The 25245-nt window shown below is 54.7% G+C and overlaps 1 protein-coding gene across 15 annotated transcripts in view; it reads right to left on the bottom strand.

Annotated features, from left to right (window-relative positions):
* The window catches only part of MAPT (microtubule associated protein tau), a 101719-nt gene that overhangs the window by 14877 nt on the left and 61597 nt on the right, over window positions 1-25245 (bottom strand). For 4 of the 15 annotated variants that reach the window (XM_014849451.3, XM_014849446.3, XM_014849448.3 and 1 more), the window contains 4 exons: window positions 21706-21771; window positions 14107-14162; window positions 10087-10216; window positions 6413-6678 (listed from right to left, as the gene is read on the bottom strand). In XM_014849451.3, the coding sequence (XP_014704937.1) occupies window positions 6413-6678; window positions 10087-10216; window positions 14107-14162; window positions 21706-21771 (518 nt within the window). Of the gene's footprint in view, window positions 1-6412; window positions 6679-8723; window positions 8778-10086; window positions 10217-11288; window positions 11487-14106; window positions 14163-16899; window positions 18001-21705; window positions 21772-25245 lie in introns of all 15 variants that reach the window. The other 11 variants (XM_014849433.3, XM_014849437.3, XM_070483416.1 and 8 more) reach the window with 7 other exon arrangements.

Here is a 25245-nt window from a genome sequence, read left to right as displayed (position 1 = left end):
CAGCCACAGGCTACCTATGTGACAACCAAGTTCCGCCTGAGCTGTCCTCAAGCCTGTTCTCATGAACCAAATGAACACAACTCTCTTGGTGAGCACTGACGTTCTCCCCCGCCAGCAAGGAGAGACTGCGATGGGGCCTCAAGCCCAGGCTCGAGCTGGGAGCAGGCCAGATGGCTTTCTCACACCGATTCTTAAGCAGTGGCTGGCACTCTCTGCATAATATCTTTGAATCAGTTCGTGCCACCTTTAGATTTTAAGGAGTCCCACATGAACGCCTTCTTTGGGGATAATTTTTTATTCATAACTTTCTATTGGATAAGTCCCAGAAGCAGATTTGCCTGCTTTCACAAAGGAATTGGTGTTTAGAGTTAGAAAACACACACATACACACAAACACACAACATAATCAAACAGGAAAATTTAAAGGATAATGGTAAAAAAAGGGGAGGTGTTTAGGACTGACAGTGATAAGATGGATCATTACATTTAGCTCTGAGCTTCCTGGAAGCCAAGGTAAAAAGGGAAAGCCTAATGGGTTATATAACTCTCCTCATCTGACAAAGAAAACTTACCAGTTTTTCAAGGGAGATAACCTTGTTTTCTGTACTAGTCCATACAAGAAATTCATCAAAGAATCAAGAGACATTAAACAATAACAAGATCTGCAAAATACATAGAAATGTTTTCTCCCTATGGCTTCTTCTTGTTCCAATCTAACAAAAAAAGGCAACAAGCTTCTGTGGGTTTTGACAACGGACATAAGGATATTTACAAAGCAAACTTGAATCTGTTAGCTGTCAATTTAAGCCCACACCTTTTACAGGATGTTAGATTTATACAAAGGAGAAAAAAGGGTAATGGTTGACATTATGAAACGGGAATCCTTAATTTCTCAGCTGAAGTAACATGTGTGATACTGAGGCTCGGCTCTGGGCAGACACTGAAAATATCCATCAAGGGAAAGAACAATGTTTTGGAAGCTCCTAATTTTGATCCAGGGGGCTCGAGTCAAGGGAGAAATTCCTGTGGACAGGGTTTGACCCTGGGGTGGGGTGGAGATAGGGGTGGGCCCACTTTGGTTTAATCCATTTCCTGGAGGACCCAAAGCCGTCCCAAACCAGATCAACCAGCTGTGAGCTGGTTCCGGTTGGGCCTGCCTCTCTCGAGGTGCTCCAGACGGCCAGCTCTCCCCCAGGAGCTCCCAGGCTGGCCCGGGTTTCGGACTGTCCCTGGTGAGGCCGGTCTCCAGCATTGCCTGGCCAACCGGCCCAGTGCTGAGGCTTGGGGCCTGGGGTGTTCTGGAGGGAACTGAACCCCCGGGGTGGGGGGTGGGGGTGGGGGCCTGGACACCCACAGCAAGCCTTCTCTTCAAGTCCAAGGTGGTCAGCCTGAGAACTGACACGGGAAGACTTCTCTAAGTCCTGTCAAGTCAAGCGCCAAAGAAGAGATCGAATGACAGGGGAGTCACCTTTAGAACCATTTACACCGTTCCTTTAACAGTGGCTGCCCCAAGCAGGGTCTGGGAGTGACAGGGCTGTCCCCTCTGCAGGGCCTGGCACCTCCGCTCAGGAGAGGCAACCTATCCTCGGTACAAATTCGCTGCATTTACTCCACATAAATGTTCTACACGTGTGCTTTTTAAAATGAGAACTGGGTCTCTGTCAATACACATAATGAGTTTAAAATACTTGAGTTCTCCAGAACCGAGACAGACGCTTACAGCCTTCCACCGCCATCTTGTGGCCACTTGCAATATTGCAGCCCCCGGCTTTCCAAGCCTCCCGGTCTGGCCGGCGTCTGTCCCGCCGGGGGACCCGGAGCCCCTCGGGGGAAGGGCCTTTAGCTCCACGTGCTCAGAGCCAAGCAGGCCGCCCCACGCTCCGGCTCTGGGCCCTTTCCTGGCCGTGACTCTGCACATCCCTGCTCACCCGTGGCAGCCAGAGGCGCCCCCAGTTCTCCTGACCAGGCAGCCTCGGCCCCAGGCGAGCTCCTTCTCGCAGCCCGACGGTCCCCTGTGCTTCCCCGTCTGCGCCCCGCTGACCCCGCCAAGGGCTGCTGAGCTGGGCGCTGCTGCAACCGCTGGGAGCCCTCCCGCGCCCTCGTACGCAGCTCAGCCGGCCTCCCAGACCCGCGCCCACGAGGCTCCCTGGGGGCGGCGCCTCCGGCACCCCGCCTCTTCTCCATCCTATCCGGTCCTGTCCGGGCCCTCGCCCCCCGGCTCCCGGCGCATCCAGCGGGGATCTCCCTCTAGCAGCTGCTGACTGTCCCTAGCTCTCCTGCAAACGACAAAGCTCCGGCCAGGGGCGCCCCGCCGTGCCAGCCCCCGCTTCACTTCGCTTTGCTCTATCCATTTCTCTTTTCTGATTAGAATGTTTTCCTTGAAAGGGAAAAACAGAGAAAAAGAATCACTCACAATCTCTCCCTGCTTCTCATATAGATCGTAGGCATAACGTATATGATGTATGCAATTTTAACTTAGTATAACATTTATAATTTTTTATAATTATAAAAATTCTTTTCAAAGATAAACTTTAAATGGCAACGTCATTTATAGTATGGCCTCACCATTCTCTCTGTATTGTTAGACATTTAAATTGTTTTGTTTTGCAATTATAAAGCTCAATGCACGTTTTTGTGCTTAAAATCTTTTTCTGAATTTTGGGTTTTCGTTCTTTCCTGGATTTAGAGTATCCAGCACCTACTGTAGATCGAGTTCTGTGCGAGTCCACAGGGACACAAGGATCTCAAGGTGACCTTCAGGCTGGCCCAGAGGAAGGAGACAGCAGGCCCTTTGACAGATCATTGATTTAGTGGAATTAAATTGTGAAAGCTAAGAACATTCTTTCGTCATACCCAGAAGGACTGTCCTGATTCACGCCCTCCCCAGGATGTAAGGTTGGCAATTCCACATCACTCCAACCTTCAGTGGGGAGGTTACTTTTTTTAATGTGTTTTTTTTTTTGAAGAAGATTAGCCCTGAGCTAACATCTGCCGCCAATCCTCCTCTTTTTGTTGAGGAAGACTGGCCCTGAGCTAACATCTGTGCCCATTTCCCTCTACTTTATATGTGGGATGCCTGCCACTGCATGGCTTGACAAGCGGTGCCATGTCCACACTCGGGATCCGAACCGGTGAACCCAGGCCACCGAAGCAGAACGTGCAAACTTAACTGCTGCGCCACCGGGCCGGCCTCCCGGCCCCCCGGCCCCTTTTAATGTGTTTTAAATGCTGGTTCTTTGTCTCTGTTTCCAAACACCGCCCGCCCCCTCTAAGGAACAGGGCTGGGACAAACTCTTGGGGAGGGGGTGCAGGACGCAGGGCCTGGCCTGGGCTGCCTCTGAGCTGTCTGAGGAGCCAGGTGCATGGAATCTGAAAATGGGGACAGGGTCAGGACCAAAAGAGGACAATCGGTCACCAGATCCAGGGTGCATGGGATGAGCTAGTATTGGGGTTGAGGCCAGAGGCCAGCAGGTGAGAATTTGGGGGCTCTGAGTCTCAGCTGGACCACGCGGGGGAACACTTGGGAGGCCCTGCTGGAGAGTCTAACGGGCCTGGGGGAGGCTCGGGCACTAGGATGTGAAGGAACTCCCCGCGGGTGATTGTCTTCGGCGGGCGGGGCTGTGGGCCAACTGCTGCGCAGCGAGCAGGTACGCTGGCCTGCCGGGCTGCGGGCCCTCCTCCCGGTCTCTCCCCACCCTTGGTGGATCCAACGGGTTCTGCGGAAGTGGCCAGTGATCATCTGCATTTCCCCTTAAAAATACTTTTGTTCAGACTCTTCAAGCCATGATGTTCACTGTGGCAAATCAGGAAAACAGAGAAGAGGACAAAGCGGAAAAGAGCCATTTGACATTTTCCCCGATGATTTAAATGACCTGCTGCGCTCTTCACGCTGCCATTACTGACAGGCCACCTCCGGCTCCTCCTCCTTCAGTGCCACCCATCCTCTAGTCAGGGAGTGAGTTCTTCTTGGGACTCAGCGCCTTGTCCGTTTTGTACCCGAACAAATACTGATGGAGCAGTTACTGTATGTCGGGCGCCACGCGAGGCCACAGGGACCCAGATTTCAAGGAGGCCCCTCAGAGCCGTCAGTCTAGTCATTTTAAAGGTCTTCTCCATGGATCGCATGTGCCTTCTTTTTCCCTTTTTCTTTTCATTTTTCCTGGAGATTAACGTGTTGATCTTTGTTGTTACAGCTGAGGTTTTCTTTGTTTCAATTTCCCAGGTTTTCCATGGAACTTATGGGGAGGCTGGTACTCCCCCCTCTGCAGCTTTCCCACACCCCCTCCCCCAGTTAGGGCCACGGAAGGTCACTCTGTTTCCTGTAACCCTTCAGGAGGTACGGACACATGCCTGCGCCCAGCGTGGCAAGGTTGTAACCTGGGGCACCATCCCCCTTTCCACTCTGAGCATCAAGTCACTGGCCCCCAGCCGGACCCCTCTCCCTGCACAGACAGGCTGGGCAGCCCTGGGCATGGGGTGGGGTCCGCCCTGAGCAGGGCCTTCAGGGGAAGGTCTTCCTCCCTCTCAGCCCTGTCACAGCTGCTCTCAACAGAGCTGCAATAACTGGCCCAAACTGGCCCAAACCTTGCAAGCCGACCTCAGATGACCTCCAGCTGGAGGGGCACAGCCTGCGCCCACGGGAAGACGAGGCGTCTGCTGGTGTGTGACAGCCCACAGGCCAGGAGACCTGATGATCACGGCATCCCTCTCTCTGGGATGTGTCGTCATGAGCCAGCTGGTCACAGCCGCCGGATCGTCTCAATGGGGCAGAGTTGGCTGCGCGGGGTTTTGTTTCTCATTTTTCAAAACGGGGGCAAACGGTCACTCTGTGCTCTGAAAACAGGGTGCACAAAGGACACTCACAGTGCCGAGGGAGGGGTGCGCATGCGAGTGGGAAACATCCACCACCTTGGAAACCCTCTCCCTGGGCGTCCCTCTGCCCCCGAAGCTTCACAGAGGGGTCAACTTCAAGCCAACGCCCAGCACGGCTGTCTCAGAGCCCCTTCTGGAAGGAGATGGGCATCTTTATGGAGAGGAGCGCAGGTGGGCGCTGCAGGGCCCAGGGCCGACCCCCTGGTCCCAGACCAGCGGGGAGATGGGGCTCTACTCCTTCAGGGCCACAAGGATGAGAAAGGCCAGCAGGAGGCCCTGCAAAGTGCAGGGTTTCAGGGAAGGCGCCCGCATGGACCCAAGGCCTTCGGAGACGCCCTCCCTCCGCCGTGACCCAGGCCGCAGCCCAGAGTGATAAATAACGTCAATTGTGCAGAGCGCCCTGTGTCGGGGGAGGCGAGTGGTCCTGTATGAAAGGGAAGCATCAGGTCAGGGTTCTGTACAGCCCCCCCCAGCCCACCAGGAGGCTCACTGCCCCCTAGATGGCCCAGCCCCAAGGCCCACACATCCGTGGTCTCGAGCGGAATTGTGGTCCTCTGCACCCCACACACGCCTCCTCTTCCTCCCTCTCTGTTCCCCTCTGTGTGCTGGGGGGAGGGCTGTTATGGGCTGAACTGTGTCCCCCAAAGTCATATGCTGAAGCCACCTCCCAGCACCTCAGAATAGGGCTGTATTTGGATGGAGGGTCTTTAAAGTGGTCGTGAAGTTAAAACGAGCTCATTAGGGTGGCCCCTAATCCACTATCGCTGGTGTCCTCATAAGAAGGGGAGGTCAGGACTGGGAGATACCCAGAGAAAAACCGTGTGAGGACACGAAGGGACGGCGGCCACCGACAGGCCACGGAGCGAGGCCTCGGAAGAAACCAACCCTGCCGACACCTTGACCGTGGACGTCCGGCCGCCAGGACTGTGAGGAATCGACCTCTGTTTTACAAGCTGCCCCGTCTGTGGGACTTTGGACGTCAGCCCCAGGAAACTCACCCAATGGGGCACAAGAAGAGGAGGAAGGGAGTCCAGGCTGGTCCCCATTTCCCGCCACCTCAGGCCCTCAGAAGCTCACGTTTCTCCACCTTTAGGAGACCCAAAATGGAACCCCAAATTTCCCCAGAATTGAGGGTTAGAGAGATACCTCACCTAAACAAATGTCCAGCGAACACCAGAGATGCCACCCGTAGACTGGTTGTGTCACATTCTAAACACGAGGCACGCGGGGGGCACGTGTGTGGGTGCCCTGCCTCCGAGGACCCCCAGGTCACAGAGATCAGATAACCCTGTCATCTCTGATCCTCTCCTCTCAGCAGGGGTGAAATGGAGAAGGAAAGAACCGGTACTTTCTCTCCCCTAAGCAGGGCACTCATGGCATGGCAGTGACCCCAATAAAGAAGTGAACCATAACCCGGCTGTCTCTCCGTGACCAGGTCCTGGAGGGGCCTGGGTGCCATGTGGGGGGGGGGAGCAGAGTCACTCGCTCGCCTCTGCCCAGGTGTGGGGGACCCGAGCAGCCAGCCCCCGCACGCCCTTACCTTCCCGCCTCCTGGCTGGTGCTTCAGGTTTTCAGTGGAGCCGATCTTGGACCTGACGTTCTTCAGGTCTGGCATGGGCACGGGGGCCGTCTGCAGGCGGCTCTTGGCTGAAGACGGCGACTTGGGTGGAGTGCGGACCACTGCCACCTTCTTGGGTTCCCGGGCGGGTGGTGTCGGCAGCGATGGGGTGCGGGAACGGCTGCCAGGAGTGCCCGGGGACCCAGGGCTGCTGTAGCCGCTGCGATCCCCAGATTTCCCCGAGTCACCTGGAGAGGAAGGAGGGCGTGAGGCCAGCACTCGGGGCGGGTGAGGGTTGGAAAGTCCCTTGGGGCTGTCTGTCCTGAGGTCCACTCCCAGACTCGGGGCCGGATTACGCAGGTGAGAACAAGGCTGGAAACTCAGCCAAACCAGCAATAGGCTGACCTCGAGCCATTTCTAGAGAAATGCCTTCTCTTCTTGCCCTTGTCACTTAGGGACAGAGACACCCCATTTTCCAGGGAAGCAACAGAATAGCCATCAAGGGCCACCCACGACCCCTTCCCCAGGGGGACTGACTCTGCCCCATGGCCCTGCGGTCAAGAGATGGGCACCAATGAGCTGTGTGGTCTCGGACAAGTCACTTTCCCTCTCTGAGCTCAAGGACCTCAACTCAAAAATGCAAAAAATTATAATGCCTGCAGTGAGGGAAGCCAGGCGGTGATGCGTGAAAATGTGCGTAAAACTCTCGTGCGATTCCACTCGGCCTATTCCCTGAATGAGGACCCAGGGGCTGCCCTCATCTGGATCCAATGGACCCTTTATCTACAGGGTGAATTTTAAGCTGTTTACCAAGTTCAAGGCCCCTTTCCCATCAGACCCCTGCCATCCCTCCCCGACTCCTCTGTGTACCTGGGTTCCAGAGGGTATGCCTGCTTCATACCCACCTGCCCCCAGCTCTCCAAACAAGCCATGCCACTTTATGCTGCATGCCCTGCCCTGCTGTTCCCTCCCCAGCAACGCCCTTCCCCCCATGACGCGTGGCAAGTGCCAGTGCACCTTTGCAAATACGATGTGGGAGCCAAACCAGCCAGGGAGGACCAGGGACGGCTCCTCTCCCAACAGATTCAGCCTGTGCTCCCCACACACTTCTGTTCCTGCAAGTCTCAGGTCCCCTCTTCAGTAGTTTACTACTTCGTCTGCCTCACGGATCCGTGTTTCTCCAAGTGTGGCCCAGGGACCCTGCATCAGAGCCTCCCCAACGAGGGGGCAGACTTGTTAGATGCAGACTCCTGGGCCCCAGCCAGACCTGAGAGGACAGGATCTCTAGGGGTGGGGCCTGTAAAACTGGTTCTCCCCAGCTCCCCAGGATTCTGGAGCAGACTCCACTCTGAAAGGCCCAGGTTTGGGTGCCGTGCCAGGGGACGGCTGAGCTTCCTCCAGCTCCAGGCGTCTGGCTGCTGCTGTCTGCAAGCTTCCGGCAGAGACGCCCCGCATGCGCCCCAGGAACCATCTGCACCAAACAGCGAACAGGGACCTGCCGGGCCTGGAGGAGGGCGCCGGCTCTCTGCTGAAGCGCCTGCACAGAGAGGGCAGCGACTCGTGTCAAGGGGAGACTGCGCGGGGCCAGGTTTAGAGTTTGAATTTCTTTGTTGTTGGACATCCCTAAAGTCGTCAAGATCTGTGGCAACAGGACAAATGAAGCCTTTTCTCCTTTTTCACATAAGGAGACAACAGACAGGGCCTGCAGGCTCAGCCCCTCCATTCCACAGCCCCTCCTGCCTCTACGGACTCCAGGCTGACCAGTGGACTTGGCGGTGGCTTCCAATCCTTTCTGTGACACTTAATTACACTGCCACCTCAGGCAAGTCACTTGACCTCCGTCAGCCTGTGTCCTCGTCTGACAAATGGGGAGAGCGGCCTGTGGCCCACGGTGCTGTGTTTGGAAGACGGATGCTGTAGCAGGTGCAGCGTCCAGCACAGCGGCTGGGGCTCCAAGGGTGCGCGTCTCATAAATGCCAACGGGAATCTCACACCTAAACCTCGGGCAGGCACGGTCCACACCTCCAGCACCCACACCCTGCCCGAGGCGCATGCTCCCCTGGCCCGCCCCAACAGTAAGCGAGCACACGCAGGACTAGAAAGGTCCTTCAGACAGACACATCCCACAAACCACACGCAAGAAGAGGAGCAGGAGTTCGACTGTTCCAGCTTCAGGCTCAACGTGTGAAGCCCACGTTTCAGAAGCAGGTCCTCCCAGCTCTAAAACCTAAGCCAGCGAACAGCTGCACACGCAAAGGGGGCGACCCCCTGGGCGAAGCAGGCTCCAAATTACCTCTGTCAGATTTTGCCCCTGCAGGGGGTGGCTTTCTCTGCACTTTCTTGGTAGCTTAAAAGAAAAATCCACAGACAGCCTTGTTATAACCAAGCTTAAACGGGGCCTTCATGAGCTCTTCTTCACGCTGTGGACACTAAGCCACATCCGGCCAGGCCAGTCCACAGAGGTGAGCTAGGCAGGGAATGGGTTCAGGGAGCAGAGGCCCTGTCTGGCAGGAAACAAGGTCAAGGGGACCCAGAGGGGGGATCAGTCCACCTGCAGGTGTCACGTAGGAGTGGGTAAGATTCGAAGAGAAATGCACGCGCCGTTTCTAGCTATGACTCCAGCTGTGTGAGTCAGCTGGCATAATGTTAAGTGAAAAAAACCAAGATCAAAACCATCCATAAAAATCACAGTGCTGTTAATTACCCCAAATCCTATGTATTATACACATGAGAAAAAACACTATGAGGGAAGACAAGCCAACAGTCTGTAACGAGCGGCCGTCCTGGCAGGCACCGCCCTCTGGCAAACTCGGGTTCAACGCCACGGCAAAACCATGCAGCAGACGAGGGGCTCTGACTGTCCCCTCGGGCCAACGAGCAGCAGAGACACAGTGAACCAGCTCAGACCCCATGCAGCCCCCATACAAGACCCACAGGCCCCTGAGTACCACCTGGAGCCAACGCAGGCCAGACAGCCTGAGCTGTACAGATTGAAACCCGGCTGGCTGGGATAGTCGCCTGGGCAGTGGAGGGGGGAAGCTCAGCCGGGTTGTCCCCAATCCCCAAAGAGGACGACCACTCTTCATTGCATCACTGGAAACAAGATGGCTCACTGAAGCTTCCTGGTGCTCAAACCCACTGGGTTTCACTCACAGGAGCCCAACGGGATGGGCCTCAGGTTCTGTCACAGGGTCCCCCACGTCCCCAGCGAGTTAGGCTGCACAGGGGCTGCACCCCATGCGAGGTCACCCACAGTGACCCATCCAGGCTGCTCTGTCTGCAGAGAGACGGCACCCAGGATCATTTGGGGGCTGAAAAACACCTCCCGGGGCCCTGGACTTGGGTCAGAGAAGCTCAGAGAAGCCTCTTTCCTGCCACTTATTAGCCACGTGGCTGCACCTTCCTCATGCTTTAAATGAGCTGGTTAGCCTTGGCTGTGTGAACTCTCAGAGCCTTGGTATCTCCACTGACAAAAAGCATTCAGTATCTCCCTCAGAAAACTGTCAAAAGGACGAGAGGGAAAACGAACATTCCGGGGCTTAGTGAACTGCAGGCGTCCATCAGCTGCTGGGGGTTATTAACTGTCAGGCTTGCAGACTCAGGACGCTACAGCCTGAACCCCACCAGGCGGGGAGTCCAGGGAACATTCTTCCTACCAGAGCCGGGTGGGGTCTTCGGGGAGGGTGTGGTTTTCGCTGGAATCCTGGTGGCGTTGGCCTGGCCTTTCTGGCCTGGAGGGGCTGCTCCCCGGGGTGTGGCAATCTTCGTTCCAGTTTTATCTGCCCCCTGTAAACAGAAGCACCGGAGGGTGGTTTTTACGATCGGGAAAGGTGACTGTCACCCAGAGTCCATGCCAGCCCCACTCAACCACCTTGACTCAAATGAGGCTATGACTGGGGTGACCCTTTGCCTACTAGACGCAGCGAATGTCTTCTCAGTCACAAAGGTGTGCTGGGCACACGACCCACAGCCCCACCCAATCGCCAAGCTCTCTGACTACCACTTCCTTCTAGGGGAGCTGTTTACAGGAGTTATCAGCATGAGTCGTGCTACTGCATTTAACCAAAGGCCACAGAGCTCAGAGCCACCATCAGGCTATCATCTACCCAGTGTCGATGGGCAGGACATGAGTAGACCACTCCTATGCGGACACCCATTCTCTGACTCTCCTCAGGGATTTATTTGACTGATGGTGGTTGGTTTCACCAGAGGTCCTTGGAGACGCTCTTGAACCTAACGAGCCAACAGAGCTGGGTGGTATTTTTTTGTTCTCTCTCAAACAACCCATAGGTGTCAGTAACCCTTAGGTGTGCTAGGAGCCCTGGGGGTGAGCACCAGCATCCATTAGCAAACTGGCCACAGGTTGAGAGCAAGTTACACAAGCACAGTGTGCTGATCGGGGGCAGTTACTGGGTCTGTTTACCCAGAAGATGACCTTGACACATAACACAAACTCCAAAAAGAAACTGAGGCTAACCAAGGACCATAAAGTGGTTCAGGAGGGAGTGCACTAGGGGGCCAGGTGTCGCTGCACAGCGATGCTGTGAGCCCCAAGGAGGGCAGTCTGGGAGCGCTCCAGTTACCAAGGCCAGGAACAGACAAAGGGACCCAGCTGGGTAGTGATGCCCAAACCAGGCTCCCACCAGGTGCCCCAGGGGCTGTTGTTCTGAGGGACCCAGGGAGCTGAGAAGGAGGGCACCAAACCCCTTTTCCCCGGTTCAACCAGAATTTTAAGTGTTCTGCATGATGCTTGTGGGTAAGAGCTCATTTGAAGAAAGGTCTTTGCAGCCAGGAAAAAAAAAAAAAATTGAAAACCACATTAGAGCGGCCTGATTCTTTTCAAAGGCGGTTTCCTTACCTTGACTTTCATCTCCTTTGTTCCAGAACTGCCAGTTCGGGGTGTGACAGAAGAGACGTGTTTAGGAGAGGAAGATGGCTCTGGGCACACGGCAGGGCTGGAGGGTTTGATCAAAGGGTCTGAGCTACCAGGAGTGGGGCGTTGGGGGCTAAGGCAAGGCCTATTTTTCAAGGTTTTAGCACAGGAAGGTGTGGATGTCTTAAACATAAACATAAATAAAATCAAAATAAAAGTCAGCACATGGGGGAGGGGAACAAACTGAAAAAGGACAGTAAGTAAAAATAAATAAGGCAGGTGACGGTTTAAAGCAGGGGTCTCCAAACTGTCTGGACCATGTACCCACATCAGTCCTTCCGACCAGAAGAACAGAGAGTAACTGGGCCCCTCACGGACTTGAAGGTCCTTAGCAGTTAACACAGATGCCTTGATGCCAATATACGATGTACATTAGAAAACTTACACGAGACAGAACTTTTAAGAGAAGACGAAAACCGGATGGTAGTTCCACTATGTTCTTTCTCCAGCCCATCGGATCTTCTTGTGCCCCCCACTTTGGAGACCACTGGTTTAAAGGTGTTTCATGCCCCCAGAATCAATGGAGATCACCAAAGTATGTGATTCTTAGGATGTTTTTCAAGAAAACATCCCCAAGGTGTCATGGGTCAGAAGGGTCCCATTTTCTGCTCAATTCTGGGGGAGGAACTCATGCTGGCCCGCTAACCCTGGCTCCTGTTCCAGCACAGACAGCCTCATACTTGCTAAAATCAGGACTGTGCCTGCCTCAAGCCTGAAAGATTCTCCCTCGCGCCACTTAGGTTACACACACACACACACACACACACACACATGCTTTCTGATTAAAGTCTGAAATAAAACAAAATACTATCTGATGGATCCTAATCTGGCCAGTGTTTACTCTTGAGCACATTCCACCTAAGGAAATGGCCTGGGTGGGGCCGGCAGCCAAGGGGACAGGCATCTGTGAGCTGGAAGACCTCACAGCAAGAGCTGCCCCCTTGAGACAAGGACACTTGATGGATGGCGGCTGACACCTGGGGTCTGTTCTAACTGCCTCTGGGGGACTTTGACCTGGAAGCGTGGCCCTGGTGGAGGAGGGTGGTCTGGGAGGGGGAGGGGCCGTGCCTTCAGGAATAGAACCAAGAGGCCAATCCAGAGCGTTCCATGGAGGGAGTCAGAGCTACAGAGCAGGGTCCTGACTGGGGACTTCCTCAGGCTCCTTGGGTTTGCTTCCATTGCCCTCGGATTCCCCCAGAAGTGGCTGAGGCCCTCTTGGCGGCCGGCCTTGGCAAGGAGGGCCCAAGGATGGAGCAGGGGTCTGAGGGGAGGGAGGCAGGCTGAGGCTCTGGGGCCGGTGACAGGAGAAGCTGGGGTGGGTACCGGCAACTCCTCCTTCCCCAGCTGCACAAGGTCTCCTCCACCGGCACTGCTTCCCACCTGGCCAAGGTACGTGAGATGTGACTGCTCGCTGGGAGGCTGTGTGCAACTCCAGGACAGGGAGGTCGTGCCCACATGTGCGAACGAATGAATGAACGGAATACATGCACGCACGAGGCTGGGACTCCCCTAAAGGTGCATCACGATTGGCAAGCAGCCACTGCTACGGCTTCAAGCATCTAGGGAAGAGCCCCCCAAGGCCCTGCAGGACCCTCAGCTGCCTCACCAGGGTCTAGTGATGGCGAACCCTGACTTCCTACAGGGCGGCCGGTGCTTTGGGGAGTGGCCCTCAACACGCGCTACCAAACTCCCAGAGCTACCGTCTGCACCCGTGGACTCCATCAGGGCTCCAGGACCGATTAACACCCAGATGCTTCACGCAGAATTTGTATTGGAAATTGGAGATGCCGTTAAATAGGTCCTTATCTTGGGCCACAGTGGGATTTTCCGAGGACAGCCCTACTGTGCATTTCCAAGAGAATTTTCCAAGATGCGAAGACATTAAGGGAGTAAACTACAGCTGAAAGGAGGCAGTGAGGGCGGGCGTGGCTCTGGACACACTTCTGGTGGCGAGCAGGCTGCTCAAGGACTCTTCCTCTGGCTGGTTTCTGGACTGACTAAAGTGTAAGTCAAGTCGCCGACTGGGCAAGACTTCAAGATGGCATCTCCTGCGCCCTGGCCACACCTGTCCCCTTAGCCTTCAGGGTGCGTGCCAGGTTTCCCTCCTCCAGGGGCCGTCCCGCCCGCTCCACAGCAACCAGGCCGATCTGCTTAGGGTTCTCGAACACACTGTCTCTTCATGCTTCTGGTCTTTGCTGTTCCTATGCCTTAGAATGGCTTTTCCCACCACTGCCTCGCCAACTCCCCTTTCCACTTCCTTCACAGCCTGCCTCTCTTCAGGACCTCTCCAGAACCTTCTGCCTTAGGTTGGAGAGCACCTCCTTGATCAACACTCCTGAAGGCCCCAAAGAAAATCTTCCATGTATCTTAAACATGGGAGTGTGTCTGTGTGTGTTTGCTGAACCTAGTTTTGTGGTGGGAAGCGTAAGATGTGCAAAATTCAAACTTTATTGCAGACAATTCAAACATACCTTCATTTACTGTAAACGTCTCATTTAAACTATGCCAATGCAGCTGCAATTAGGAACATTAATTCATTCACTGGCTGCCTGCCCCGCCCTGGCGTACGTATCAAAATGGATAAATGCTGGGATTTGAGAAGTTTGCAGAAAAGCACAAAGCACTTTGAATGACAGTTGTGCTTCTGTGACAAATGCTCCCCAAGTTATATCTAACAATTACTCAGACGTAAAGCATGGCCGCCCCATAAGCTTGACGGCGGCAGCGAGTTTCGTCAGCTTACCTTGGATTTTTTGTCTTCGCTTCCAGTCCCATCTTTGCCTTTACTGACCATGCGAGCTGATAAAACAGGAAATGAGAAAGTACGTTACACCTGTTTGTACAGCTCACGGAAGGAGCCCGATGCAGTTAAGCTGATTTCTGGGGATGGGAGCAACGTGTTCTGTTCCGTTGGGCTTGGCGGAAACCCAGCTGACTTTCTTTCCCCGTGACTCTGTTAGGTCTCACGTTGTTAGTGTCAACACGGCACACTGGAGCCATTGCTCAGAACACCCTGGCAGGAGGGGGCAGCAGGCTGGCCGAGGGTGGGGACATGCAGAGGGGACGCAGCGGAAACTCTTCTGGGCACACGTTGGCATGGGCGGTTAGAGAAGGAGGACAGTGCAGGCCCCCTCCCAGGCTTCCTCTCTGTCTCTGCCAGGGTCAGTCTCCCCCAGATGGGGCCGGCCCCACTCCAAGGAGGGGCATTTGAAAGCCCCAGGGCCATGGATGGGGCAGCTCAGCCCGGCTCCGGCCCCCTGTGGGACCCCTCCCTGCTCATGCTGTCACTCAAGGAGCAGGGTGAATGGGTGGTCTTCCCAGAGCCTGCCCCTCACTACTGGGGGCTCCGCTCCAGGCCCAGCTGCTCTCCCACGAGCCCATCTCGCCCCTGACCCAGCCCTGGAAAGTCGTCTCACCACCTACAGGCCCTCCTGAGGGGACAGGCCTTGACGTTTCCCCAAATTACCTCAAACTAGCTACCATTGAACATCTTACAGACAACCTCTGGGTTTTCGGACCAAACCATTGATGGCTTTTGTGTTTAGAAAGCCACACCCCTTTAGACGGGTGAAACGCGTCCACTTGTCTGCCAGGCTCACCTCTAACTCATCTTCTCTTTTGTTGACATTCGTGGTTGAAAACTGACTATAGATTTTCGTCTTTGGTTTCAATATTGTATTTCCAATGCCCCAAGGACAATGGGGCCTCGTTGACTGTCTCACTGGCCACTGGACACTGGACTTCTAGAGAGATCAGCACTGATGACCTAGCCCAGAGGTCTTCAAACTTCACTGTGCAGCAGAATCAGCGGGAGAAGTTGCTAAAATACAGATTCCTGGGCCTAGCCCAAGACTCCGTAAGCCTAGCATGGGGCACAGCAATCTGCATTCTAACCTGAGCCCCAGGTGGACCTGATTCCCAACCTTTGCCCAAATCAACCAGCATCGTCCATGTCACAACAAAAGCATCTGCTAGATCAGCATTTCCCAAATCAGGTACCACGGAACAAGCCCTCTTCCAGCTATTAGCAGGTGGGATGAAAGGAATTTGGGAAATTCATACTAGGTATCCTTCTCAGAGGGTCACAATGTGCATTAGAATATTAAAGGACCTGACAAGTCCTGCAGCGGCAAACCCTGTTTAACTTTGTTTAGCCTGTTTTTTCCAAACTTACTGGACCATGGAACTTTTTTCCCTGGACACATCTATCAACATCCAGTGGACCAGTATTCAATGAAATACCATTTCAGGAAACACTGTTGTCATCTGTCAAGTCACAGTTATTTGTCCCCTACTATTTTGGAATTTAGGATATTTTAAAATAGGCTAGAGGATTTTTTTTTCTATCTTAAATTTTAAATACAGGTGCCTTTATCTACAACATTTCAAAGTTTTCTTGACAAGTAGAAGCTAATCAAAATTTAACAAATATTTGCAACTGACAGGTTAAGTAACATCAATTTCTGGGCCTCAGATAATTCCAAAATGCCAAGGGTCCTAACGTGTGAATGTGCCCAACTTGCGGCCTGAGCCTCATCCAGGACATGACCTGTCCTCTCCCTGACAGGACACAGAGACCCCGACACCTGGGAGCCTCCCCTCCCACCTCTCCAGCTGCAAAGGGGCTGCTGTGATCATGTTTCCCAGGGCTCCCGAGGGGGCCGGGCTGAGACCCCTCAACCCCAGCACAGGGACGCCCCAGGCTCGCTGAGGGACGAGGAGGTGCTTGGACAGGACGCTACTGTTTCTGCTGTAGTCTTTCCTGCCACAAGGTGAGTCCATGTGGGGTGGGGGTTGTTGGGCCGAAGGCTTGGCGTGGGCTCCTCGCTACCTCCAAATGCTTGTGTGTGTGTCACCTGCTGCGTGTGAGGTGCTGTCCACTGACAAGAACAGCAGAAGACAGGCTCCCACCCTCCGACTCTCTGAGCTGGGCGGTACCCTTCAGAACCTTCTGGAAGGCACTGTGGTGTACAGGGAAAGGCGTGCCTTTCAGAGCAGACCTACCTGGATTCTGAACCTGGCTCTGTCACTTACTACTAGGTGACCTTCAGCCAGGTACTTTACCTCTCTGTGCCTCGGTTTCCCCCTCTGAAAGTGGGGCTAATTGTGCTCCCTCGGGAGGGTGGGAGGGTTCTAGACAGTGAATTTAAGGCACATAATAAGCCCTCAGACATGGAGCAGATGTCCTCCTCTCTGCGGAGTGTGGCCCACCGACCTGTCACCAGTGAGCTGATGGCCCGCCGTGGACAAATCGAGTAACTGGAGAAACAGACAGGGCAGAAAGCGCCGGGTAGGGTGTTGGTGACATGCAAGATGGTGGGCAAGCGTGAGAGCAGCGTGTGACCAGAGCCTGAGGGCAGGAGGCGGCCGCGGGTGGGTGAGCGGCAGGCCGGCGGTGGCCTGGTGGCTGTCCCTCGGGACCTCGGAAGCAGCAGGTGTCGAGGGGGGCTGGAAGCTCAGTGGCAGTGCCCACAGCCCGGGTGGCACATGAGGTCACCGGGAAGGAGCGAAGGACACAGACCTTCAAGACACAGACCTTTGAGCTGAGGAACCCGGCTGACGGGCTTCCCCGGCAGGCCAGCTGCAGGCCGCTTTCCAGATGGTTCCAGAAGGTCAGTCTTTTTTGTGTCCTCTCCCTCAGCGGGGCCCTGGGGCTCTTGCTCCTCTCCAGGGGCCCCCGGAAGTGCAGTCCCTTCCAAATCCACCTCTGAGCGTCCCTGCTCCTTCTGCACGTTGGCTTTGATGTCCACGTGGAACACGAACTCAGGGGGCACATGGGGGTGCCCTGCGCTGGGCCTGTCGGGCTCTGAGACCTGGGTCTCTGCGGAAACTTTGGAGAGGAAATTGACGGGGAGGGGGCTGGCACCCTCAGCTAGGAAACCAGGGGTGCCAGTGGCTGCTCTGGAAACTATTTGGGGGGGTGGCCTGCCTTGGGTTGGGGAGCTCTGCAGACTTGGGGACACCTGGGAGGGAAGAGATTCCTGGGGCAAGGACTCATCGATGTCACGGTCCTCGTCGACCTCCTTGTGCCCCAGCCTCTCTTTGCCCTGGAGCCCCTTCAGAGGTGGCCCCTCCTGGTGCAGTTCTCCCCAAAGCTGGCGTTCCAGCAGCTCGGAGCCGTGGTGGCTTCCCTCTGTGTCCTCAGGTTCTGTCCCCAAAGCCTGGTGTGTGGCCGCCCTGGGGCTTTCGGGCAGGATGGGAGCCCCAGGCATGTCGGATGCGTGCTGGTGGGTCAGACCCAGGGTTCTCGGGTCCATGGCCTCACCTCCACGGCGCCCTGGCTCCCTGAGGAATCTTTCCTGGACAACCTTGACACTCCCAGGCTCCATCTGGAGACATACAGGGGAGGTGAGCTTCGGAAGGGCAAGACCCTCCTGGGCCTGGTCCCCTAGTTTTGGTCCCCACTCCTGGTGGGGCTCCTGAGGGCCTCCTGTTGGAGGAGGCAGTTGGCAGATGGGACGATGCTGAGGAAGGCAAGAGACCACCGGGACGGGACCTTCTGGCTGTGTCGCCCCCAGAGGCAGCATGGAGACCCCAGGAGCTTCTCCGCTGAGTCCAGGCTGGGCCTGAGAGCTAAGCCCACTGGCCAGGAGCCTCTCAGGTGCCTCCCTCTGCTGGCCTGGGACTCTCAACTCCTCTGGGTTTGAAGAGGCAGCGGTGGCAAAAGGTTAGCAAGGGCGCATCAATTATTTAAGAGCTGGAACACACTCTTGAAATAAGACAAGCACATTCGAAGGGCATCACAAGCCCAACCAACAAAGACAAAGGCGCGCGCGCTCTGGCTCCTCCTTGCTGCTTCTGTTTGCTCAGAGTGAAAGCTCTCTTGGTCTATCTGCCACCAACTCGCTGTGAGCATCTCCCCTCTCTGGGCCTCAGTTTTCTCATCTGCAAAAGGGGGGCTCGGACCTGGTGACCTCCAAGGCCCGTCTAGCACCGATGTTATCCCTCTGCCTGTTGCAGGCTCAGAGCACGTGGGCAAGTGCAGGCTGCTGCCCCTGCCGCAGGGCCGCCTCGCACTTACTCCACTCGGCCACAGAGGCTCTCCTTCCCAGGGACTTTGAGCCTCCTGGAGATTCTGGCCTCCAGATGCGACCTGGCTTGGTTCCAGCGAGGATCCCCTTTCCTCTCCCTCTCTCTCGCCTCCCTGGTTTGACAAGCGAAACCAGAGGGTGCCCACAGACCAAGCCTGCCTCAAGCCCATGTTCTCATAGATTTGAGAAGTCCAAAATTTATCATCATCAGGGCTCGCGTCTTCACTAATAGACCTACCATAAGATTCCTACAAAGAGTAACATGACTCAGATTTATCCTGGTCATCGGCCATGGCCAGGCCTCCTGCATCAAGTGGGGCAAACCACAGTGGCAGTAAAGGGCCCTGCATGGCTAAGACGCTGCCAGCCCACGGGGACCACTGCTATCACCTAGTCACACAACTTGCTGTGTACCAACCCAGTGGATGGAGGGCACACTTCAAAATCTAGAACCCCAAAGGATTCAGGGGCTTGGAGGAGAAGACTGGGTGAGGTGAGGGGAGGGGGTGGGAGGACGCCGCGTGTGTCCACACACGCGTGCAGTTGTGGAGACACACAGGGAACATGTGACCGGCTCTCTCTCCCCAACCCAGTCGGAGGAGTCCACTGTAGGTGCCCGCTGGTTGCTAACAAGAAGCTCGGCCACGGCTCGCCCTCCCCTCCCACCCTTATGTCAGGCCTCCAGCTCACGATCTCATTCATTTCCTGTTCTTGGCATTGACCCCAGCGCCTGCCAGACAGCAGGCGATCAATAAACGAATCCTGCGTGGATGACCTGGTGTCAGGAAAACGTGCTGATTTCTGCTTTCTGCAGGTTCTACAGGCGCCTTAATGGGGCCCTTGGCCAATCCCGGGAAGAGCAGCCCAAACGCCAGAGAGGCAGGAAACGCGCGCCACGGGAGGCAACCTGAGCAGGTGCCCTGGCGCCAGGACTCCCACCAACCAAGGGCTCAACAGAGCAGAGGCGGCGGGAGCTGCCGGTCATCCCCCTACCCCAGCGGGCCTGCCCCCACTCTGCTGCCTTCCTGAAACAGCTGTCCTCGCAGAGCTCCTCAGACACTGCTCTTGATCGGGATGTTGGCGGACTCTGATACACCGCAAGACGTGAAAAGACCCTCACTAAAAAAGAGACCAGGGCCCCAGATGCAAATGGTTAACATGCCCTGAGAAGTCATCAATGTATGAGCGCACAGTGTGTGGGCGTGTGGATCCATGAGGAACCTAACACAATGCAATGACACTCCTGGAGGAAGGAGCCAGGCTGCGAGGACATTCTGTTCAGTCTCCAGGACACTGGGAAGTGCTCCGTAAACACCGCAATCACCGGCAGTTGGGGGCGGTGGGGAGGTCCGAGGTAAACACTGCGATGGCCTCAGGAATCCTGAGAAACTGTCCCCCACGCCCCCTCAGAAGGCCTGCTCCTCATGACACTTCGAGAAGACAGCGAGCAGACCATTGGCCGACCTCCCCCATCTATCTCAGCGCCCTGCAGCGCCATCCTGAAGCATCTTTTTCTATCTTAGGTATGTCACAAACTGAGGCTGCCGGAGGTTTTCCTCCTGCAGCAGGAAAGAGACCTAATAACTGTGCTTTCGTTTACATGGCTCTTCCTAACTTGGATTGTCTTAGTACTAAATAGTATTTGCTGCAGGCCTGCAGCAAAGAAAGTGTGTGCGGATCACCAATGTGTGGGAATTTCACAAGGTTTCAGTGGAGGGAATCGGGCATGGGAATTTAGATCAGAGGTGTCAGGTAAGGCATTAAAATATGCCGGCCTGAGGGCAGAGAGAGAAACCTCACACGTGCAGACTGGGGGCCGACTTCCCATTGCAGGTGTGTACACCTTTTAGATACATGATTCTGGGCTGCTGTCAGAAAATTTAAGAATTCAGTTAGTGCAAAAGTAAAGTTTCCAGAAAAGACGTTGGCCTTATCTTTTCATTGCAAGGAATACATTTTAGGGGCATGTAGACACAGCCTGCAACAAAAATTTGTAGAAAAAAAAATCAAATTCACTTCTTTTTATGGAAATAAATGATCATTTCCAGAGGTTATAAAAGCCTCTAATTTTACCTAAGCTGAAAATCATGACCTTAAAGAAACAGGAGGGGGCCGGCCCGTGGCATGGCGGTTAAGTTCACATGCTCTACTTCAGTAGTCTGGGGTTCGCTGGTTCGGATCCCGGGTGTGGACAGGGCACTGCTTGTCAAGCCATGCTGTGGCAGGTGTCCCACATATAAAATAGAGGAAGATGGGCACAGATGTTAGCTCAGGGCCATCTTCCTCAGAAAAAAGAGGAGGATTGGTAGTGGATGTTAGTTCAGGAGTAATCTTCCTCAAAAAAAACAGAATAAAACAGGAGGCAGGATTCTAGTTATTTAACACATAGACTGAGGTTCCCGCTTATATTGACTATTTCTTCTAACGTTTTTCTGAAGCTCTTTGTAAGCCTAAGAATGAAAACACACTTTCTGTGTCATGTGAGATGAGAAACATTAGCCCACTCGGGGGCAGTGATCCCTCCAGGCACAGGAATGTGTAGTCAGGCCTCAAAATACCCTCCATGAGACATCTCCTCAGGCGGGCTTCCCAAAGCCAGAAGGCCCCAGTGGCGGCACTAAACGATAGACAAATCCCATATCACTTTCTGGAGAAAAGAACAGTGTCATTGCAGCTTTGTTGCAATCTAGAAGCTTCCACATTATACGTAGACTCTTGAGTTCATTTATGCAGCAAAAGGTAGAAAACAAACCCAGCGTACATTGTATCAGAGGTCTCCACTTCCTAAGATAACGAATCTCTAGGATTTTAAAAATTAAGTTCTTAAAACATTTACAATATTCAATTATAGAAAGTTGCTTTCCTTGAACACAGCCATTTTGGTCCCTAAGAAGAAAATTATAATAAGGTTTGAAGGTTACACAGAAGAAAGATGAAAAGAAACAGCTCAGTGGTGACACAGTTGAGGCCTTGCTCCCAGGAAGCAGCCGGCAGGGAGACCAGCCCACCGCACATAACTGTGTGTCTGCTGGACACTCATTCTGGATCCCGAGGCTGGACACGGCCGGCTTCTTCCAGAACACTAACTGCCTTAGCAATGACTCAGAAATAGTTTTAAAAAAGGAAACCAAACGCTGGAGCTCTTTCTGTATCTGAACAGCCCACTTTGATAAGAACTAACTCCTAAAAATCTCCTGGACCCCTGAATTAGGGCCCACACCCAAATTCTGTTTTCAGAGTCGAGTCAGTCTGAGAGTTGCCGCCTCCCTCCTCTCAACTCCGAGCGTGGGAGGGAACCCCAGCCCACTGACCTTGAGTCACGTGTCCAGCGGCTTGGTCTTCTAAGTTGGGGGTGTCTCCAATGCCTGCTTCTTCAGCTGGTTTAGGTGTCAGCAAATAAAGAAGATAAAAGCAGAGACAGTTACTGTTTGCTAGAAACAAAGCTCTCTGCATGCTCTGGCATTTTGCTGAAGACACTCAGGCAAGGCGCACCTCACGGGGGCTGGGGCTGCACCTCTGGCTCTTTGCAAACGTCACTGCCCGGGATGTGGATGGAAACAGCTCACTAAACAAACCCCACACACCCACACACCTTACAGGTGCCCACAATCCAGGAGGAAAGAACTCCACAGGGGCCCTGGGCTGCTGAGCACCCTGCTCAGCAAAGATGCACAGCATGGGTGAGGTCAGAGGAGCAGTTTGCTGCTCAGCCACTGCCAGGGGAGCCGGGTCTGTGTGGCAGCTGCACTCCCAGCCCCACCAGTGCTCCAGGGGCCCTGAGGTGTGGGGAAGGACTCAGTGTGGGCGTGGAGTCAGGCTGGGGTTCCCGCCCAGGTGTCACCATTTACTTAACCTCTCTGAGGTTTCCTCATCTGGAACCCCAAGGTGACGATACCAGTTTGTCTTGTAGGAGGGTGGTGAGGGTTAACACGAGAATTTGTGTGAACGTGTTTAGCAAAGGGCCCGGCATGTGGAGCCCCAAAACTCCAAATTACCAGGCAAACCCCTTTAACTGCATGCCCAGAATAGGTGCTACCTCGTTAGAGGAGACCAGCAGTGCCAGGGAGCAACTCTGTGTCTCGGGCTCCTGCTTAGGGAGCCACAGCTCACCCAAGACAAAGAAGACTGAGAAAAGTTTCTGACCGCATCACCAACAGTACTGAAATCAATAAGCTTTCATACAACGCCAATTTCTGCATCATGAAAAAATCAGAATATTGCTACAGGACAATGGATACAACCGTCCAGAAGAAAGAGTCTATAAGGCAAGTTGGCCACACATTGACATGCACCGACCTCACGACCCCAGAACCAACATGATGGACAGTGACAGAGAGGCCACCGCCCTGAGAAATGCCTACAGGTTGCTGGCTGGGCCACCAGACTTGCGATGACTCCCTCTCCACACCTGAAACAGAGATGCCCAGTTGCCTCCACCGGCCACCATATCATGGAGAGCACGGATGAGGGAAAAGAAAGATTCCCTGGGCCGCTGGAAGCTACATGACGGCCTGTTGGCTGGCCCAGGGCAGCCGTGCTGAGGGTGGGAGCGGGGCTGCAGTGGGCTCAGGAAGTCCCCATCTGCCAGCCTGTAGGCACGAACACCTCTGGATCCCCTGCAAGCTGAGTCTGTGCAGCCCATGAGGTCTGTTGGTGACAGCTCCACATCATCTGACAACAGCCAACTGTCCGAGAGGCACAGCTCCGAGTAAAGATTTGGTCTGAGTTTCTGACAAGGTCATGGAAGAAAGGTTCAGAATGACAGCAAGTCCAGCAAAATGGCACAGAGTCCTGGAGACAGAGAACATGAGGAGACGTTCTGGGCTGACATCATTGTCGAGGCACCGGGAAGTTGACCCACTTTTGCATACCAACGCAGAGTTGTGATATCCTGGCCCAGGCACCAGTCAGAAATTGGAGGCTGGTGATAGCTCTGATGCCCTCCCTGATCCCAGCAAGAGAGGAGCTCAGAGAAGCCACAGGGAGGGAGGGAGGCTGTGCGACAGTGGCTAGGCCGTCACATCACTATATGGCCTCTCTACATCCCTGGAGCCCCAAGAGGGAGGCAGGGATTTCTGCAGTGGGGCGGCCACACCACATCCCCAACTGGACCTCAAATGGGAAGTCCCAATGGAGCATCAAGATACAGCAAAGGGGACGTGCCAAAGGGAGGTGCTAAACTAAGGTACATATTGTCAAAGTCAACAGCTAAAAAAATGTCCCTCTGACTCTAAAAGCTCTCTATCTCACAGAGGCTGTAAAGGGTGGAGAGGGCGAAGGGGAGAGAAGTTTTGAGGATTTCTTTGGAGAGAGTGGCTTGGAGGGCTGGTGGTGACCACATGGCAACCTCCCGTCTCAGTCCCAATGAAGGGTTTCAAGGTGCCACTTGGAGACACTTCACATGTATCCCCTATGGTTAGCAACATGGTGGACCTCTGTCAGAACCCCACCTGGGAAAGCTAGAGGAGGAGACGGGCTGGACCTGCTTTGGCGGCAGAGCGAAGGAGTGTGGTGACAGCCCTGTGGTCAGTCCGCATACCCAGAATTTGTTGGGGAAAGAATGCTCGTGTGTTTCCCAAGGAGTCAACGTGGGCACAGGGCAGCAATAGTGTGGGGGCACCTAGACTATGTCCAGCAGGCCACCAACAGGATCAAGCCGACCTCAGCAGAGGTGCGGCGGGGGGCGGATCTTCAGACTCCCAGGAGCTGAGGAAAGAGGAATTGCTTGCCGGAATCAAGTGCAGAGGGAGCAAGCTTCAGGGGGGACAACTGGCATGGGGGAGTCTGGAAAATTCAAAACAGGTCCCCACAAGAGACAGAGTCAACTTTAAACACTGCAGAGAGTGTGAAGCCAGCTCTCAGTAGTGCCAGTCCAGCAAGAAGTTTCCTGCCCGCCTCCTCTCCCCTCCTGGGCCGGGGCTGCAGCCCCAATGAGCTTCCACCGCTACACGGGCTGGGCATTCTAATTAGCATTTGCAGGCTGTGTTTTGGGACTATGGAGACGAAAGCAATTTGATTACCTAGGAGTGATTGAAAAGTCAAGAGTCAGCTAAAGTGTTCATCCCAGGCAGGAAAGGGGTCCGTCACTAAATAAATTGTCAAGGGACGGGGGGGACAAAAATCAAGATACCCATGATGTCACCCCACGAGTCATTCCGAGGTCTTCAAACCACCTTCACTCTCAAGGATGGGGCCTGCCTGGCTTTGAGAACGCCCCTCCACCCCTCTCAGAAGACCAAGCGGCAGAGCAGAGCCCACTGTGATGGAGTGGGGGCGCTGTCCGGCCTCTGCAGGGGCGCTCTCAGCTCGCCGAGCCCTGAGGAAGGGCTGCGGGTATCCCAAACGGCTGCCGGGAGCACCATCTTCAGGAGGGAAAGAAAACTCCCGCCTGGGACATGTACCCCCCCTCTCCACTGCTGGCGACACCCTGCATTTCTGCTTGAGCACCCTCCAAATCATCAGGCTGGCAGCTGGAGTCCCTCTCTGAGCCCCATGAAGGGAATGTGAAGGACACGCAGCAGGAGCGCAGCCGAGCATCCGGTCCCCTGAGGGCCTGGGCGGCTCTCCAGAGACTCTGGTGCCCCGACGCCAGGGCTGGTTCTGGCCAGCGCCTTGTCTGAGCTATTTCCCATCATCCGTGTTGACAGGACAGTCTTGTCTTGCCTGTCCTATGCAGACACGTTTGAAAAGATAAGCCTAGAAACGGAGGCCGCATCACCTCGCTGTGTTCCTCAGGGGCTGTCTGATTAAGACCCTCCAAATGTGGGGTCAGTCATCTGGACCACCCTGCTGCACACCAGGCACTCCTGGGGGTAAACTGTCCCCTGGGAGGTGGCCCTGTTGCTGGGCAG

Source organism: Equus asinus, chromosome 13 (assembly GCF_041296235.1).
Source record: "Equus asinus isolate D_3611 breed Donkey chromosome 13, EquAss-T2T_v2, whole genome shotgun sequence".
NCBI classification, from domain to species: Eukaryota; Metazoa; Chordata; class Mammalia; order Perissodactyla; family Equidae; genus Equus; species Equus asinus.
This window is presented reverse-complemented; position numbering and strand designations above follow the sequence as displayed.